This window comes from Acomys russatus, chromosome 19 (assembly GCF_903995435.1).
Source record: "Acomys russatus chromosome 19, mAcoRus1.1, whole genome shotgun sequence".
Taxonomy (NCBI): domain Eukaryota; kingdom Metazoa; phylum Chordata; class Mammalia; order Rodentia; family Muridae; genus Acomys; species Acomys russatus.
In genome coordinates, this window is record NC_067155.1 from 33,204,919 (window position 1) to 33,220,012 (window position 15,094).

Consider the following 15,094-nt stretch of genomic DNA (forward strand, 5'->3'; position numbering starts at 1 on the left):
AGTGCCATCTTCGGCCTTTCCCTTCCTCCATAGGGATGTCAGGTGCTGGAGAGGGCGGCACTACCAGAGGAGAGGTGGGCTCTTTCTGGTTGCCCATGCCCAGTCACTACATTAAAATGCACGTCCGTGAGCACTTAAGCAAAGCTTGAAACAGCAAGCAACTAAGTATGGAGCATGAGCTATGTGCAGCTGGGACACAGAATTGTCATGTGTGAAGATCAAACAACAGTTTCATACGGTTCCACACACAAACTGCCTGTTTCCAGGGAAAGGACTCCCAGGCCTCGGCACTCTGGCAGGATAACAGCCGGAACCAGTCATCTCAGAGAAGCATGTGGGAGGAAGTGGCCGTTGCCACACCTGGAGTCTCCCAAGCACACTGATCCTCATGGTCACCCCAGGGCTGCTTCACCCACAGTGGCTGCCTGTGCCACACCTGCTCCCACCCAAGTGCATGGGGGCTGCATATAGGCTGTTTCCAGTGCACAGGATATATTTGTGTCCAGGAGTTAAGTTTATAGCTGCCATTCTAAAAATACTACTGTTAGAAATTAAGTATCTTTCATTATAATTTTCAGAATATAAAAAGGCATATAAAAGCTATAATCCTATATATCTGAGAAAAATTCTGAATAAAAAAGTGGTAGGTTTTCCTTTCCCATTTTGATATAAAACAGCGACTTCTAGAAGAGCTAAGTGCTGCCCCAAAGGGCAGGTCTGGCATGGTGTGGAAGAGGCTCTGGCTCCAGAGTCCCATGTGGCTGTGCAGATCCAGAGGGAGGCTGTACCACCAGGTGCTGTTGTGGACAAGGGTCCCCCAGAGGTCAACGCCAGGACAGTGGCAGGAGGAAAACGTTCACAGCCGACCAGTGTCCCTGAACACAGACTTGCCTGTCTGCTCTGGAGGATTCAGGCACCATACTGCCTCCTCGTCCTGCCACTTGTGAGTGGCTGGTGTGTCTGCTGTGGAGTCTGGGTCTTGGCATTTACCTATTTCTTATTGGCAATCCTCCTTTTCCTCGTGGCCAACATGTCATAGAACGGGTCCCTGCTGATGCTTGCTCTGGGGAAGAAAGTTAAGCCCTGTGAGGCTACAAGAAGGCCTGGACGCCCAGTCCTGCCACCCCACAGCTTCCCAAGCCAGCAGCCAGTTCATGTCTGAGGTAGCCAGGCTGGCCTTCTGAGTTTCTGACACACTGAGTAAAGGCATCCAACATGTGCACACGTGTGCACACGTCACCCTGCCCTGTTGGCTCCATGTGCCTGCCTCACCTGGCTAGCCTCACTCACCTGATGGACTTCATCCACTCCTCCTTCTCCTCAGGGCTAGGGGCAGAGATCCGGTACACAACATGGTTCCCCTCTACCACACGGCCATCAGCCTCTGTCTTGCAGGCTTTGATGACCTGCCCTTTGTGACTCGGGTTGTACAGCTCAAAGCAGTTCTGGTAGAGAGAAGAGAGCTATCACAGGGGCAGTGGGGGTGCTGCAAAGTTCTAGGGTGGAAAGGCACAGGCACAGGGAAACCACATACCGGTTTCCGAGGGTCTTCCACCTCCCTGATGCTGAGGTTCTCCAGCGGGATGATCCCCCTGGGCTCCTTGTCCTAGGAGAGAGACCTGTGAGGCAAGGCCTGACAGGGTGAGGCTCCCAGGACCTGCAGGGAGTGTGCAGCCTCACTTACCGTGGTGTACTCAAAGTAGTAGAGGCAGTTATCTGTGAGGATGAACCAGCGCCGTTTCCAGGTCTTCACACGCCCCCCTAGGAGCAGAAGAGCCCGGTGAAGTAGGTGCTCAGGCAGCTGGAGCCCAAGGCCGCAGAGAGGAGCCCAGAATTACCCCTCTACCCCGACTACCACATCACTGCCCTGCTCAGCGGCCACAGGAGCCAAGTTTAATTGGGCTCCAAACCATCCCATACTGACCCCAGTTTTTAAAAAAGTCATGGGCAAGCCATGAGGTCTGGCTATCCAGGATGGCTGGGGCCCCCATGCACCCCCAACCCGGGGCCCACACAGGTGCCTTCTCTCCACAGCCACCCAGGGTGACCCTAGGTCACACACTGCTTTCAAATCTGCTTCCTGGAAAAGTTAGTTGTAATGGATGAGTGTAATTTCCCCCATGAAATGAACACGATGAAGTCAGAGCCGGCTCACCCAGGTCTGTCCAGGCTTAATCCCGTTACGTCAGGGCTGTTATCGCATTACTGGGACTTTGAGCAGCCCTGGGATCCATCAAAGTCAATTACTCTTGGCCCAGGGAATTATTAGATTGAATTAATCTTTTAACAAGATCTGGAGCACTTGCACACAGACACACACACACACACACACACAGGGTTATCAGTAACTAACACACACACACACACACACACACACACACACACACACACACACGATCTGTACCTGCTCTTCACTATGGAAAGGAACCCAGACACACACACACACACACACACACACACACACACACAAAATCTGTACCTGCTCTTCACTATGGAAAGGAACCCCTTCACCCAGATATACTCAGTACTGTCAGCCAAAATTATTTGTACTGACAGCTTTAGTTTTTGACAAAACAGGGTAAGCTCCTTGTACTAAAATTCAGGTGTTACCAGGGGCTCCAGGTGAGATGGCGCTGGAGGCTCCTGGCACTGACAGTGGCAACATAGAGGCACTGGCGTGCTTTCCTCCACAGCACATCAAGAGGTGGGGAGTGTGCCTGGGGCCGCAGCTGCAGCCTCCTAAGCTCTGCAGGCAAAGGCAGGTGCTGGAAGTGCAGGAGGGCTGTGGGGAGCACAGGTGCCCAGGGTGAGGCAGGAGCCCCCCAGTTCCCAGCGGGGCTTCCAAATACAAGAGACAGTAGCGATCGGGGAGGGAGCTTGACCCTGACAGAGTGGAGAGTCTGTGAGCTAGGTAAGGAATCACAGAGCACAGCGGGGTGGATGCCAGGCAGCCCCAACCCCTCTCCCTCAAGTTGCCACCACAGCACACCCCTATGCCACAAGAAGCCCTAAGGTCCTTCCTCAGGCTTCCCCAGCCCGGAGTGAGGCATACCTCTGTCTGTCCCACCATCCTTCCTGACGGCAGGCCTGAAGCCCTGCTCTCCAAATCACAGCTTCCTCACTAGGGTCCTGCTGCCCTAAGTCAGGGCCTGTCTCACCCACTACACACAGGAAACTTGGGATTTATGGAAGTCCCATCCCATGCAGGGGAACAGAAAAAAAAAAACCACGTCAGCCTCTCTTGTCCCAAACTCCTCCAGTGAGGAGGAGCACAGAAAGCCAGGCCACGGTCTTGCTGAACTGGCTTCTCTCGGGTGCCCTCCCAGGCTCAGGTGAGAGCAAGCTCACAACTCGGGCTCCTCCGTTGCTTCTTCCCGCAGAGACTCCCACTGCACTGGTGCCGCCAGGCAGCCCTACGCTGGCCACCTTCCCAACAACCGCCTCAAGGGTACTTGGAAATTAATACGCAAATTCTCCCCTTCCCCTCATCCCCAGCCATGGACTCCCCTTCGGTAGAGCTGCTCCAGGTCTTCCTGTGGCAACAGCCCCTGCCATGCTCCTGCCCTCTCCTGCGCTCTCGTCATGCCTGTCAGGCACTTCTGTGCTCTGCTCAGCCCCAAGCCACCCAGCCTGCAAGGGGTGGGAATCACAGCTGCCCAGAAGGGGTGTCTGTGAAGACAAGGGCCTGGGCATCTCCCATGGTCGGGTGACTAGGGGGCCTGGCCAGTGGGCACCTACACTGAGCAGAGTTAGCCGGGCTCTAGGCTGCCCACAGGGCTACTATTCAGCTCAGATGCAGATCAAGCAGGCAGGGGTACAAGGGGCGGGGCGTCCGCTCATCAATCCTGCACTCAGCCCAGTACACAGGAGTTGTGCTCCACTTTCATGGGTTTGTGCTTTCACTTTCATTACTGTTACCAAGCATGTTTAGGTGGACACATATGGCTGAACACACAATAACACACTGACATGTTCATGTCTACATATACCTTTTCCTCCATGATAATTCAATTTTAACTACATCCTATGTTTTGACATGAACGGTTCAAACTCCAACACTAATAGCCCAGCAGGACTGCAGAGTGCTTCCAGCATGCCTTCCTCCCTCCTGGCACTTTTGGAGAAAGTCTGTGCTTCACACAACTGAGGGAGGCCACAGGCAGAAGTGTCCATGGGCACCAGGCACTTGGGGGAGGCCAGTGCAGGCTACCCCCGCCCACCAGCTCACTGGGGTGCCATCTATGGACATGCCACATGTAATCATGGCTTTGGCCTCAACTTCACCCTGGAACCGAGTGAACACAGCAGCTGCTGGTATGGGGAGCAGAGGTGACAGCATCCACTGTGAAGGTGGGCCCTAGGTCCCTGCATCCGGCTGCTGCTGCACGCTCATTTCAGGGCTGCTTAAATGTACCACCAGAAAGTGGGTTCAGAACACAGCTGTCCTCTGCCTTGGCTTCATTCCTTTTAGGGACTGGCCGCTTCCTAGTGGCAGAAGTCACATGACCTGCCAGGAAGCTGTTAGTGTCATCATCCCCCAAGGGACTCCTGGTCAACTGCTGGTGCCCTGGGACACATTCCTCGAGGGCTTTAGTGTGTGCATCTAAGTCACTCAATGGCCAGGTTCAAGGTTATCGTTGTAGGTGTTTCGGCCAACATTGACAACATTTCTGAACTCTAATGTTGTGAGAGCAGAGTCACCTAGTGGCCGTGGCCAAAACGCCACAGGGGCCAGCAGACCCTCCGGGAGCGGCCAACAGGTAAGGCAGCTGCGCCTGCCACATGGCTCCATCACACAGCCCTTCCTCCTGTGACCTGTCCTTTAAAATATGATCAGAATTCTATCCCGCATATCTTTCTCACTACACAGCAATAACATCACCAGGACAGGGTGCTGTCACATGTCACAGGTTTTACTGTCAACCTTCCGTGACACTTTATCCCCAGAGAGTCAAAATGACCCTAAAAGTCTCAACTGTCCCAAACGCAGGAAACTATTAAGTTTCCAGTGAGAAAGCCTTTGTACAGGTGCAAGCACTGTTGGTTAGTGGGGGGGGGGGCGGGGTGGGGAGGTGCTGTAAGGACAAGCTGGTTACCAGCTTCCCCACTGCTGCAGGGCCCTGAAGGAGGGGGACAAGCTTGTTCCCACACAGTCTCCCCATGCGCTTCTGGTCCCAGGTGCTCTGGGTCCTGTTCCTGGTGGGGGAGTGTCACACACACTACGCCTGCTGCCCCAGCCAAGTCCAAAGCCAAATGGATCAGATGAATGGCACCACAGACCAGAGCTTCACACAGACCAACGTGGGGGAGAGAAGGAGCCGCTGGGGAGGGGAGGAAACCACTGGGTACCTACCTCCTAACGCAGGACAAGCAGGGACAGCCCGTCACAGAACAGAAAGGTGGGAGCCACAGGCAGAAGGAAAACAACAAGAAGGCACATTTAAACCACTCGTCAGAATCACAGCCACGCCAAAGCACGAGAAAGCACACAGGTTCTGGAGGTAAAGGCACTTGCTTCTCAGGCAGAGGACTACCCAGAATCACATGGATACTAACTCAAGCTTTCTGGGATGGGTCGTGCAGTGAGTGCTGCAAGCATGGCCTGCTCTGGGAGGCCACGACTCGGGGACACAGCCAACTGTGCTGCCATGTGTGGCTGCCCGGAGTGGACTCTGGCTTCAGTGCACTTTCCTTTTTAATCTTTCTGCCTTGCAGTTGGGGCTGTGGCTCCAGAGAAGGAGCAGGGCGGGGAGCCCTGGGGAGCTGCTGCTGTGGGCCGAGGGGTGCGGGCACAGGCCCCGCCCTGCCAGGCTCACCCAGCTTCAGCAGCCAGCCTTCCCGGTCTGGGTTGAAGAACGTGTGTGTCAGATCATTCCCATCATCCTCTGGGATCTTAAACGGCTCGTTCTTGATACTTTCATATAAGTTCTGTAAGGGAGGAGAGCAGCCAGTCAGGAGCGGAGAAGCAACCATCCTTTCTCTCTTCTGCACGGAATCGCCATGCAGCCTGAGAGACGGGATAGCTAAGGAGATGCTTGGAAAATGCTATTGAAATCAATAACCAGCATCACTGATTTTTATTGGATTGAGAATATTTGAGGATTTAAAAATAACTTGAGAGGCCAGGGGGTGGCTCAGCGGGTGAAATCCTTGCCGACAAGCACGAGGAGCCGACTCTGATCCCCAGCACCTATGTACATGTAAGAGCCTTGGTTTGCTAGTACATGTGCCTTTCAGGTCACAAGCAGACATAGGAGGGTCCTTGGGACTTACCGGCCACTGAGAGAGCCTGTCTCCAGAAAACAATACTAGCAACAGAACACCTGGAGGTGGTAAGCTGGCTGGACAGGTGCAGACACTTGGGCACACAAGCCTGGCAACTGGCGTTCCATGCGTAGAGCTCACACCCACGTGGAAGGAGAGAACCAACTCCACAAGGCCGTTCCCTGACCACCCCACATACACCATGCGCACACACAAACTATATATAGAGTGGTAACAGTATTAAGTAAAACTACAGCTGAGAGATGATTGAGAGAGAAACCCGAGATTGGTCTCTTCCCCCGCCCCTCACATATACACATAAGTAGGAAAACCCCACAAAAGATGACAAGGAAGGAGACAAGATGGATAGCCTTGGTTGTGTCTCAGTGAGGGGCTGTCCAGCTCAGGCTGGCCTGTGAGGAGAGGGGGAAGGGCACTGTGCCCAGGGCTTGGGTCCTAGAGTGTAGAGAAGAGAAGGTGAGCTGGGCACTGCTAAGCACTCCTGCACAACTCCTCGGCTCTTGACTGGCTCTGGCTAGGTGCTTCAAGTTTCTGCCCTGACTTCCCCACAATGGCGCTTCTTCCCTTAGGGCTGCGTTTGTCAGGGAGTTAGGAAACTAGGGCAGACAGACAGCAGGGCCGTGCCTGTGGACTCACCCTCAGCAGCTCCTCAGGAAGGTCCCCGCCCTCGTTGATGCCACGGTTCATGGTGATGAAGCGCTCGGCAGTGGGCTTGTCTCGCACATTGTGGTTGTGCAGGCTGGTGTTGAGCATGATGATGGCAAAGGACAGCACATAGCACGTGTCTGCAACAAGGCCGGGGCGGGGCGGGGGCTGGAGCTCCACTGGCTTTTCCACATGGTGTATGGGGCACACCCCCCCCCCAAGTGTTGCCTAAGCTGCCTCCCTGGCAGGACGGCGTGCCCGATTGGAGGGTGCTTCCCTACAGAGGCAGGAGAGGTGATGGGGAGTTCCGGGCAGGAGCACCTCAGCTAAGGGATGCTGCGGGCTGCTGACCTGTGGACTGGAAGACCCCGGGGTTGCACAGGCAGTATCGTGAGGCGAAGGCCTCCATCATGCGGGTCGATCTTCTGCGCCTCTCCAGGAAGTCTGAAGCTCCATAGGAACTGCCTGCAAAGGCAGAGGATATTCCACTGGGGGACCCTTGGAGGACACATCTCGCCCCAAAGCAGTTCCTGCCCCCACAGTAAGAATGTAGCCTGCTCAGTCTGAGAGCCCAGAACTACCACCATGAAGCCAGCTGGTTTCTTCCGGTTCAGCAATTGCTCCTTTTGTGTAACTACAATTCTTCAGGGCCTGCAGAGGCGGCCTGCCACCTGTCCAGCATCCCAGCATGCTTTGCCCTCATGTTAGCATCTACTATTTGTACCAGGTGATCACCAGGGCCTGCTCTATCCTTATGGCTGCCACAGTGCTGACAGGAAAAAGGGCCCTGCCCTCTCAGGACCCCTCACCACAAGGCAAAGTCCGTCAGCAGTCAGTGCCCACCCACATCTTCCAGGCCTCAGCCGCGGTCGGTGCTGTGTGACTCCTGACTCCAAGGACCAGGCCCAAGCACAGGGCCTGGAAGTCCCTCAGAAGTCTCTCTCCCAATAAGGCCTCCCTGGATGCTCTATGTGACACTGTAGCTCCTGCTGGATGTCCCCAACTCCTTGCTTTGCTTTCTTGGACTGCAAGGCACCCACCAGCACTTCCAGCCTGTCTGCAGTAAGCACAGAGGGCAAAGTTATATGGCTGTCCTGCCGGCTAAGGGGACAGTGGGGCTCATACCCAGCTGCTCAGGGGTAGCCATGTAGGTGGCTCAGTATGAGGATGAGAGCACAGGTCAGATCTACAGGCTAGAGAAAAACTTCTCTGTTGCTTTGGGTCTTTTAACATGGCTACTATAGTGATACAAGGGTGAAGGGTCTGCTCCATTCTCTCTGAGCTCTTTCTCCTATGCAGGCTCTTTTCTCTGGGCCTGGCCACCACTCCTTCCTCCTTGCCACTGACCCCAGGCGAGGGATTCCTGGCACCATCAGCCCCTCACCCCGTCAGATCCTGGCTCAACAGCACCATACACTGATGCCCCATTCCCACTTTCAAAACAGCCACTAGAACCAGGCCAATCACTGACACTTCCTCCACTGGGTAGGGTCAGTAGAATGCCGCAGACACGCTCTCCCTGGCCCTCAGCACTGTATGCCAGCAGCACACCCTCTATCCCCAAGGTCAAAAGACAAACCCTTGTGGCAGTTCTTCAGACTAACAGGGCAGCAGCGTCTACCAACCTAGGGCCCGTGTCCCTGGTTCCTGATGCTCGCTCCATTCTCATCACGTTCTGACCCAAGCATGACCTCCCTTCTCCCACTAGTGAGGGCCTCTTACCCAGCCTCACACTTTACTCCTACAGCAACCAGCTTCGCTCAACAGGGAAACAGGCGGTAGCACGCCTGCCCATCCTCCCCGCACCACTCAGCATGTCCCACCTGCATCCCTGGCTGGGCCTGAGGGCAGAGGGAAACATGCTACAAGCCAGGCACCTCAGGACAGTGTCCATTGGAGCAAACCCAAGGTCGACAGCAGCTAGGAGAAGTCATCTCAGACTCTGCCATCTTACTCTAAGGCAGACACAGTAAGAAAGTACGGAACCACAGTGGTGATGGCTACACCATGAAGCAGCCTCCCTGGCTCACCAGGTCTGAGCCTGTCTCTGACCATATAGTTTGCCAAAACTAAACCTAAGACCAATGACCCCAGTCTGCAAGATCCCTGCATGGTTTTATGCCACCAAGCGTTTCAGTCCAGGCTGAGGTGCTGAGCAGTGTCCCAAGGGCCACATCCAAAGGCTGCGAACATCCCAGTCTGCAGCTGAGGTAAGGCCGTGTAAACAACCCCAGAGGTAGGAGACAGTGTAAAGACACAACAGCCAAAACCGGCTGTGTATGCTCAGCGTGTAACAGGCGGTGATGCCAACAAGCCAGTCCTGTTGCCTCTTCCTATACAGGAGGTACACCAGGGTGAAAACCCAGTCCAAGTGCCACGCCATCACAGAGCAAAGCTGCAGACCCAGCAGCTTGAGTGGGCATCCAAGCAGGCTACAGACACCAGAACAGCACTGAACGCTGAGGGCCATCCTCCCTTCCTCACATGTGATCTACAGTGGCAGTGGCTTTCCTCAGACAAGACAGAAGCCACAGAATTGACATCGATGGTTCAATCTACATCTTCCTTGGCACACCTATAAGCTTGGGGTGGGAGGCCAAAGCTAGTGACAAGAGGCCAAGGAGACACTGAGGCTGTGCTAAGCACGGCGTGGGAAGCAAGCACATGTCCAAGCTGTGATGGTTAACCTCCCAGGGACAGACCATGTCTAGCTATGATGGTGTTTCTAGAAAGGTTTAAATGAGGAAAGCCCGTCCTCAATGTGGATGGCACTGTCCCATGTCCCATGTCTCCAACCTCCCGTCTCCATGAGGCTCTCCTGGCTCCCTTTAGGACCCACCATGCTCTATATATACATGGTGGGTTCTGCCGTTTCAATGCTGCATCACAGCTGGGAGCCTGTGACTCTAATAAAGCTCTGTGGAGGGCACCTACCCGCAGCTTCCTTTCTGCAAAACTGTCAACAGCTTTTATTATCTTTACCTATTCCCTAGCACCTGTGTGCTCCCTCAAACAGTGAGCCAAAACGAGGCCTTCCATGAGGCATCTCTTACCAGGGCCTTGTGCTACAGCAACACATGGGGTAACAGCAAGTGCAGGGATCCCCACAACGAAGGACAGCAGAGACTGAGAAGGTGCCGCCGAAGCAACGCCCACAGCGAGGCAAGCGTGCTGTCCATTCCTGAGCAAGTCTGGTTTCTGCCTCGGGCTGCTCGCTGAGTGTCACACAGGAGAGGACACAGAGGCTGAGCTGCCAGAACTACAGGGCTACTGGGGGGTCCAACAGTCACCTGGAGTGACTCAATGGCTACTGTACCTATGTGCACATGCTGTGAGGCAAGCACTCACCTTAAGGCCTGGACAAGGTTGAGATCAGCAAACTCATGCAGCTCAACAAAAGCCTGAAGAACTTTGATATTAAAGTCATCCCTAAGGAAGAACAGAAAGAAGGCAAACACATTACACCTGAGTCACCTGAGGAGAAGGCACAGTCCACAGCAGGCCTTTGCAGGTAATGTTAGCTGACTGCAAGCAACCATGCTCTTTGTTGTAAATTTGTTTTCAGAATTTTTATTTGTTTTGTTCTTGGAGACAGAGTCTCACTAGGCTGCAGGAAGCCTGGGACTCAGGATCCTCCTGCCTCCACCTCCCAAGCGCTGGGATACAGGCATGTACCCATGCCCCCAGTTTTCAGACTCAATGCAAAGGACATCTGAGAGGCTCTCTGGAGAGTATGTCCTATCGGAAAGGAGTCGGGAAGGAGGCCACCATAAACCCGCAAGTCATCTTCAGACCAGTGCTAGGCACTCACACGGCAGTTGCAAGGCCAGGGGCTCTCTTTACATCCTGGATCCTTCAGAATGGCCCTGGACAAGGTCTCTGCTTTATAAATGGGGTTTTTGAGTGTAAGAAAAGGTGTAGCAACATTCTCAGGCCATAAACATAAAATGCACTAGACCCAGGAAAAGTCTGGGGGAAAAGCAATACATCACATTAGGAACTTTCGATTTGTTTTGTGTTGGGAGGAGGTAGATCGGGTCTCATTCTGTAGCCTTGGCTGGCATGGAACTTACCTTATCACCCAGGAACTATAGCCTAGGGAACTCACTTGAATCCTCCTGCCTCAGACTCATGAGTGCTGGGATTACCGGCACAAACCATAAGCCTGATCATACTGGTTTTTAAAAGTGAAACATGAAAACACAATCAATAAAAGGCCATTTAAAAAAACTTAAATAGCAATAAAAAGAATGTGATGTGCCAGTGGTCTCACTGAGTTTTAGCTTACGTCCCACCACAGGCCTGCTGACCACATGCTCTGAGGACATCCCTGAGCAATGCCAGATCCATCTGCCATGTCACAGCATTGCCACTTGCCATGGATTGCACGAGGGTCAAATACCTGCCACCTCACAGGACACACCAGGGATCACCATCCTCAGGGAATAGACAAACCCTGGCATAAAAACTACAATTTGCACCGCACACACACAGTATAGTAAGCAGTGGCTGTAGGTTAGTGCTGCCTGCCTTAGGACCCCTCCTACCATGAGGAGGTTTCAAGTTAAAAGAAGGAAGTGTAGAAACAGCCCTCTGGCTGGGAAGATGTGGTACTGTTCTCTAGGGCCCTTGATAGTTCCTTAGCCTGCGTCCCCAGAAGAGGGCATGATGAGACCTTCTCAAGAGGCATGCAAGGCCTGTCCCTGCAGACAAGAGAGGCTGTCTTGAGTCTCTGATCCTGCAACACTGCACTTGTCAGATGAGCCGCTAAACTGGCAAAGTGGCGTAGAATCAGACACACTTGGGCCAGGTGTTTGCCCACACGTGCACACCCACCCCATTGCTGCTCAGTGTGGAAGGACCACAGTGGCAGCCAGGTTAGGGTCACAGCTAAGGACAAGGCCTGTGATGACAGTGGCTACCAGAACCTCAGGAAGTTGTGGACCCAGAGGCTGTGTTAAAGGCAAACTCCCATCTTTATAGCATTTAGGGATTGCGATTGGGGCTGACCAACCTGCCTCCCTCTTTGAGGGAGCTCCTTTCTCCCTTTCTCTCTTTTCTTTCTCTTTCCCTCTCTCCCTCTGTCCCTCTGTTCCTTCCTCCCTGCATCCCTCCCCCCCCCTCTCTCCACACCCCCACCCTCTGCTTTATCAAGACAGGGTTTTCTTTGTAGACCAGGCTGGCCTTGAACTCACAAAGATCCACCTGCCTCTGTCTCTCGAGTGCTGTCTGTCTGGGATAAATGTTCGCAGCCAGCTCTGGCTGTTTTCTTTCCTTTTTCCTCCTTCTTTCTTAATAGCATCTTCTAAAGCAAACAGTAATTATCTAGGGCTGGTGAACTGACTCAGCAAGTAAAGGTACTTGACGCAAAGCTTGACAACCCATCTGTCTCAGATCCCAGAACCCATGTGGTAAAAACAGGACCAACTCCTACAGGTTGCCCTCTGATCTGCCAAAGTGCCATAGCATGCTATCGCCTCCACACACAAATAAACGTTTACATTTTTTAAAAAATTTATGATGTTCAGTTTACCTCATCTTCTTTAATTGCTTGGGCTTTGGCCACTAGACCCAAGAAGCTCTGGCAATAACAGGACCATGCTGATTTGTCCCCGGTTCTTTCTAAGCATTCAATGGCTTCACACTAGTGTCTTGGACCCCTATTAACCCATGTGTATAGTGAGGAGCCTGATGTTGTCTCTTACAGGTATCACCTGACATCCTCTGCTGGGGTCATTCCTTCCCAGCTCGTCTTGCAATATATGTTAAAAATCACCTGACAGTAAGCATAGGATTCTCAATCCCATTCTATCATCTTCTAAACTATTTCTTATATTTATGTGTAATTATGTGTACATGGCAGGAGGGGGGGAGTGTACATGTGAGTTCGGGCCCAGCAGAGGTCAGAACTTGTGAGGCACTGGATATGGGCACCAAGAATGGAGCTCAGGCGCCCAGGCTGCTCTGCTTTACCTGCTGAGCCACCTCTCCAGCCCTATGGTCTTCCACACGTCTGCCTCTATGTCACTACTACACTGTATTAATATAATTTTAGTTTTATTTTGTAACCATAAGAACAGTTTTCTGAACTTTGTTCTTTTTCAAGCCTGTGGCTATTTTGGTCCTAGAATCTCCCACATGAATTTCAGAATTAGCTTGCTGACTTTTGCCAAAAGGGCAAACGGGATTTTGTGGGGGTTTTTTTGTTTTGTTGTTTTTTTTGTTTTTTGTTTTTTCCGAGACAGGATTTCTCTGTGTAGCCTTGGCTGTCCTGGACTCACTTTGTAGACCAGGCTGGCCTCAAACTCACAGCGATCCACCTGCCTCTGCCTCCTGAGTGCTGGGATTAAAGGCGTGCGCCACCACGCCCGGCTCAAACGGGATTTTGATAGTGTATCAGATCTACCCGTCAAGATGGAAACGTGTCCACTGCTTCCCAACTAGTCAACTGGAATGGGACAGCTTTCCATCTGGTCGGATCTTGTTGCTGACTATCCCTCTGGCTCGCAGGCTATCTGCACAGCTCCTGTTAAAGTCACGCCAGCTTCTTCTCAGTGCTACTGTATACAGAGCTGCTTTCCATTTGCTCCCTGAAACACATCTGGCTGTGGCATACTGAACTTGACTCCTGCGACCTTCCTGAGCCTGTTCGTTCCCTCTTAGTTTCCCGTGTGTCCTGGATTCACACAACCTAGACTATTAGTAAGGAAAACCTCAGCTTAAGAACTGTACCAATCAGGGTGGTCTGAGGTCATGTCTGAAAGACTGACTTGATTGATGACTGTCCACTGTGGGCAGTACCGTCCCTAGGCAAGTGGACCTGGGATAGAAAAGAAAGCTAGCTGAGCATGAGCCAGTGAGCAAGCCAGTAAAAGTAATGCTGCCCCAAGGTTCTTGCTTGACTTCCTGCTCTGGATTCCCTCAATGATGGACTGGGACACAAGTATATGCCAAGTAAATCCTTCCCCACCCAAGTCGCCTTTGGTCTGAGTATTTTATCACACCAACAGAATGGAATTAGGACAGCATATGTATATATGTGCGTGTGTGTGTGTCTGCCTGCAAGTGTATTGGTGCACAGATGTGTTTAGTTACATGTGTGTGAGAATCATAGGTTGATGCCAGATGGCTTCCTTGGTCATCTTCTACTTTACTTTCTGAGGCAGGGCCCCTCACTTCCTCAGCTACACTAGTGACCCAGACTGCCCTGGGTACCTCCCACCCCCTTTCTTTCCCTTGAGTGCTGGGACTACAGGTGGTCACCACCCCTGTGTGGATCACACCATCTGCAAACTGTTCTGTTTTCTACCTCTCCAACATGGACATCTTTTTTTTTTTCTTTAATCTGTTGCCTATGTGACTAGCCCAGTACCACACTGAAGAGCAGTAATGCAAGTGGTCTTTGCAAAGAAAATGCCCATTCTTTCACTGTTAGGCCTGACATGAGCTGTGGGCTTTTCATTGGAGGCTTCTGTCATGTTGAGGGGAGATCACTTCTAGTCCTAATATTCTAATGAGTGGTTTTTTTTTTTAAATCATTAAACAGTGTTGAATTCTGCCAAATGCTTTTGCCACATTTGCTGAGGTCTCCTATGTCTTTGCCTGTTTACTCTACAGATGTATTACTTTACACTTTTTGTTTTGTTTTGTTTTAAGGTGTTTCAGATAGCCTGGGCTAGCCAAGGACTCAGTCCATAGCCAAGGATGGCCTTAAACTTCAGAACACAGAGTAAAGACATGTGCCACCATGACTGGCTTATGCAGTGCTGCAGATTAAGCCCAGGGCTTGTATGCGATTCAAGCACTCTAACAACTGACCTATATGGCTATCCCTGAAGTGTGTGCATGCGTGTGCGTGTGTGCGTGTGTGTGTGTGTGTGTGTGTGTGTGTGCGTGTGCGTGTGCGTGTGTGTGTGTGTGTGTGTGTGTGTGTGTGTAAACTAAAGTAACTGCCCTTGGCTAGAAATGCCAGTGGTGAAGAATGAGAGAACAAACTTCAATGCTCCTTAGAGACTGTAAGGGCACACGGAGATCCATTTGGGACAAAGTCTTCATGTATCGCCAAGTCTGATTTCTATAGTCATAAGATACTGGTTTGTGGTCTTCTTGGTTGATCGATGTCTGGTTTTGGTCTTAGGTAGTACTGACCTCCCTGAATGAGCTG

The 15,094-nt window shown here is 52.2% G+C and overlaps 1 protein-coding gene across 1 annotated transcript in view; it reads right to left on the reverse strand.

Moving 5' to 3' along the window:
* Positions 1-279: 279 nt before the first annotated feature.
* Positions 280-15,094, reverse strand: part of Cyth3 (cytohesin 3) — a 94,799-nt gene continuing 79,984 nt past the window's right edge. Inside the window, 9 exon segments of the mRNA XM_051161077.1 lie at positions 280-1,063; positions 1,291-1,445; positions 1,535-1,606; positions 1,685-1,761; positions 5,817-5,928; positions 6,922-7,070; positions 7,282-7,345; positions 7,347-7,395; positions 10,279-10,359. Of these exon segments, the coding sequence (XP_051017034.1) occupies positions 991-1,063; positions 1,291-1,445; positions 1,535-1,606; positions 1,685-1,761; positions 5,817-5,928; positions 6,922-7,070; positions 7,282-7,345; positions 7,347-7,395; positions 10,279-10,359 (832 nt within the window). The 3' untranslated portion in view covers positions 280-990.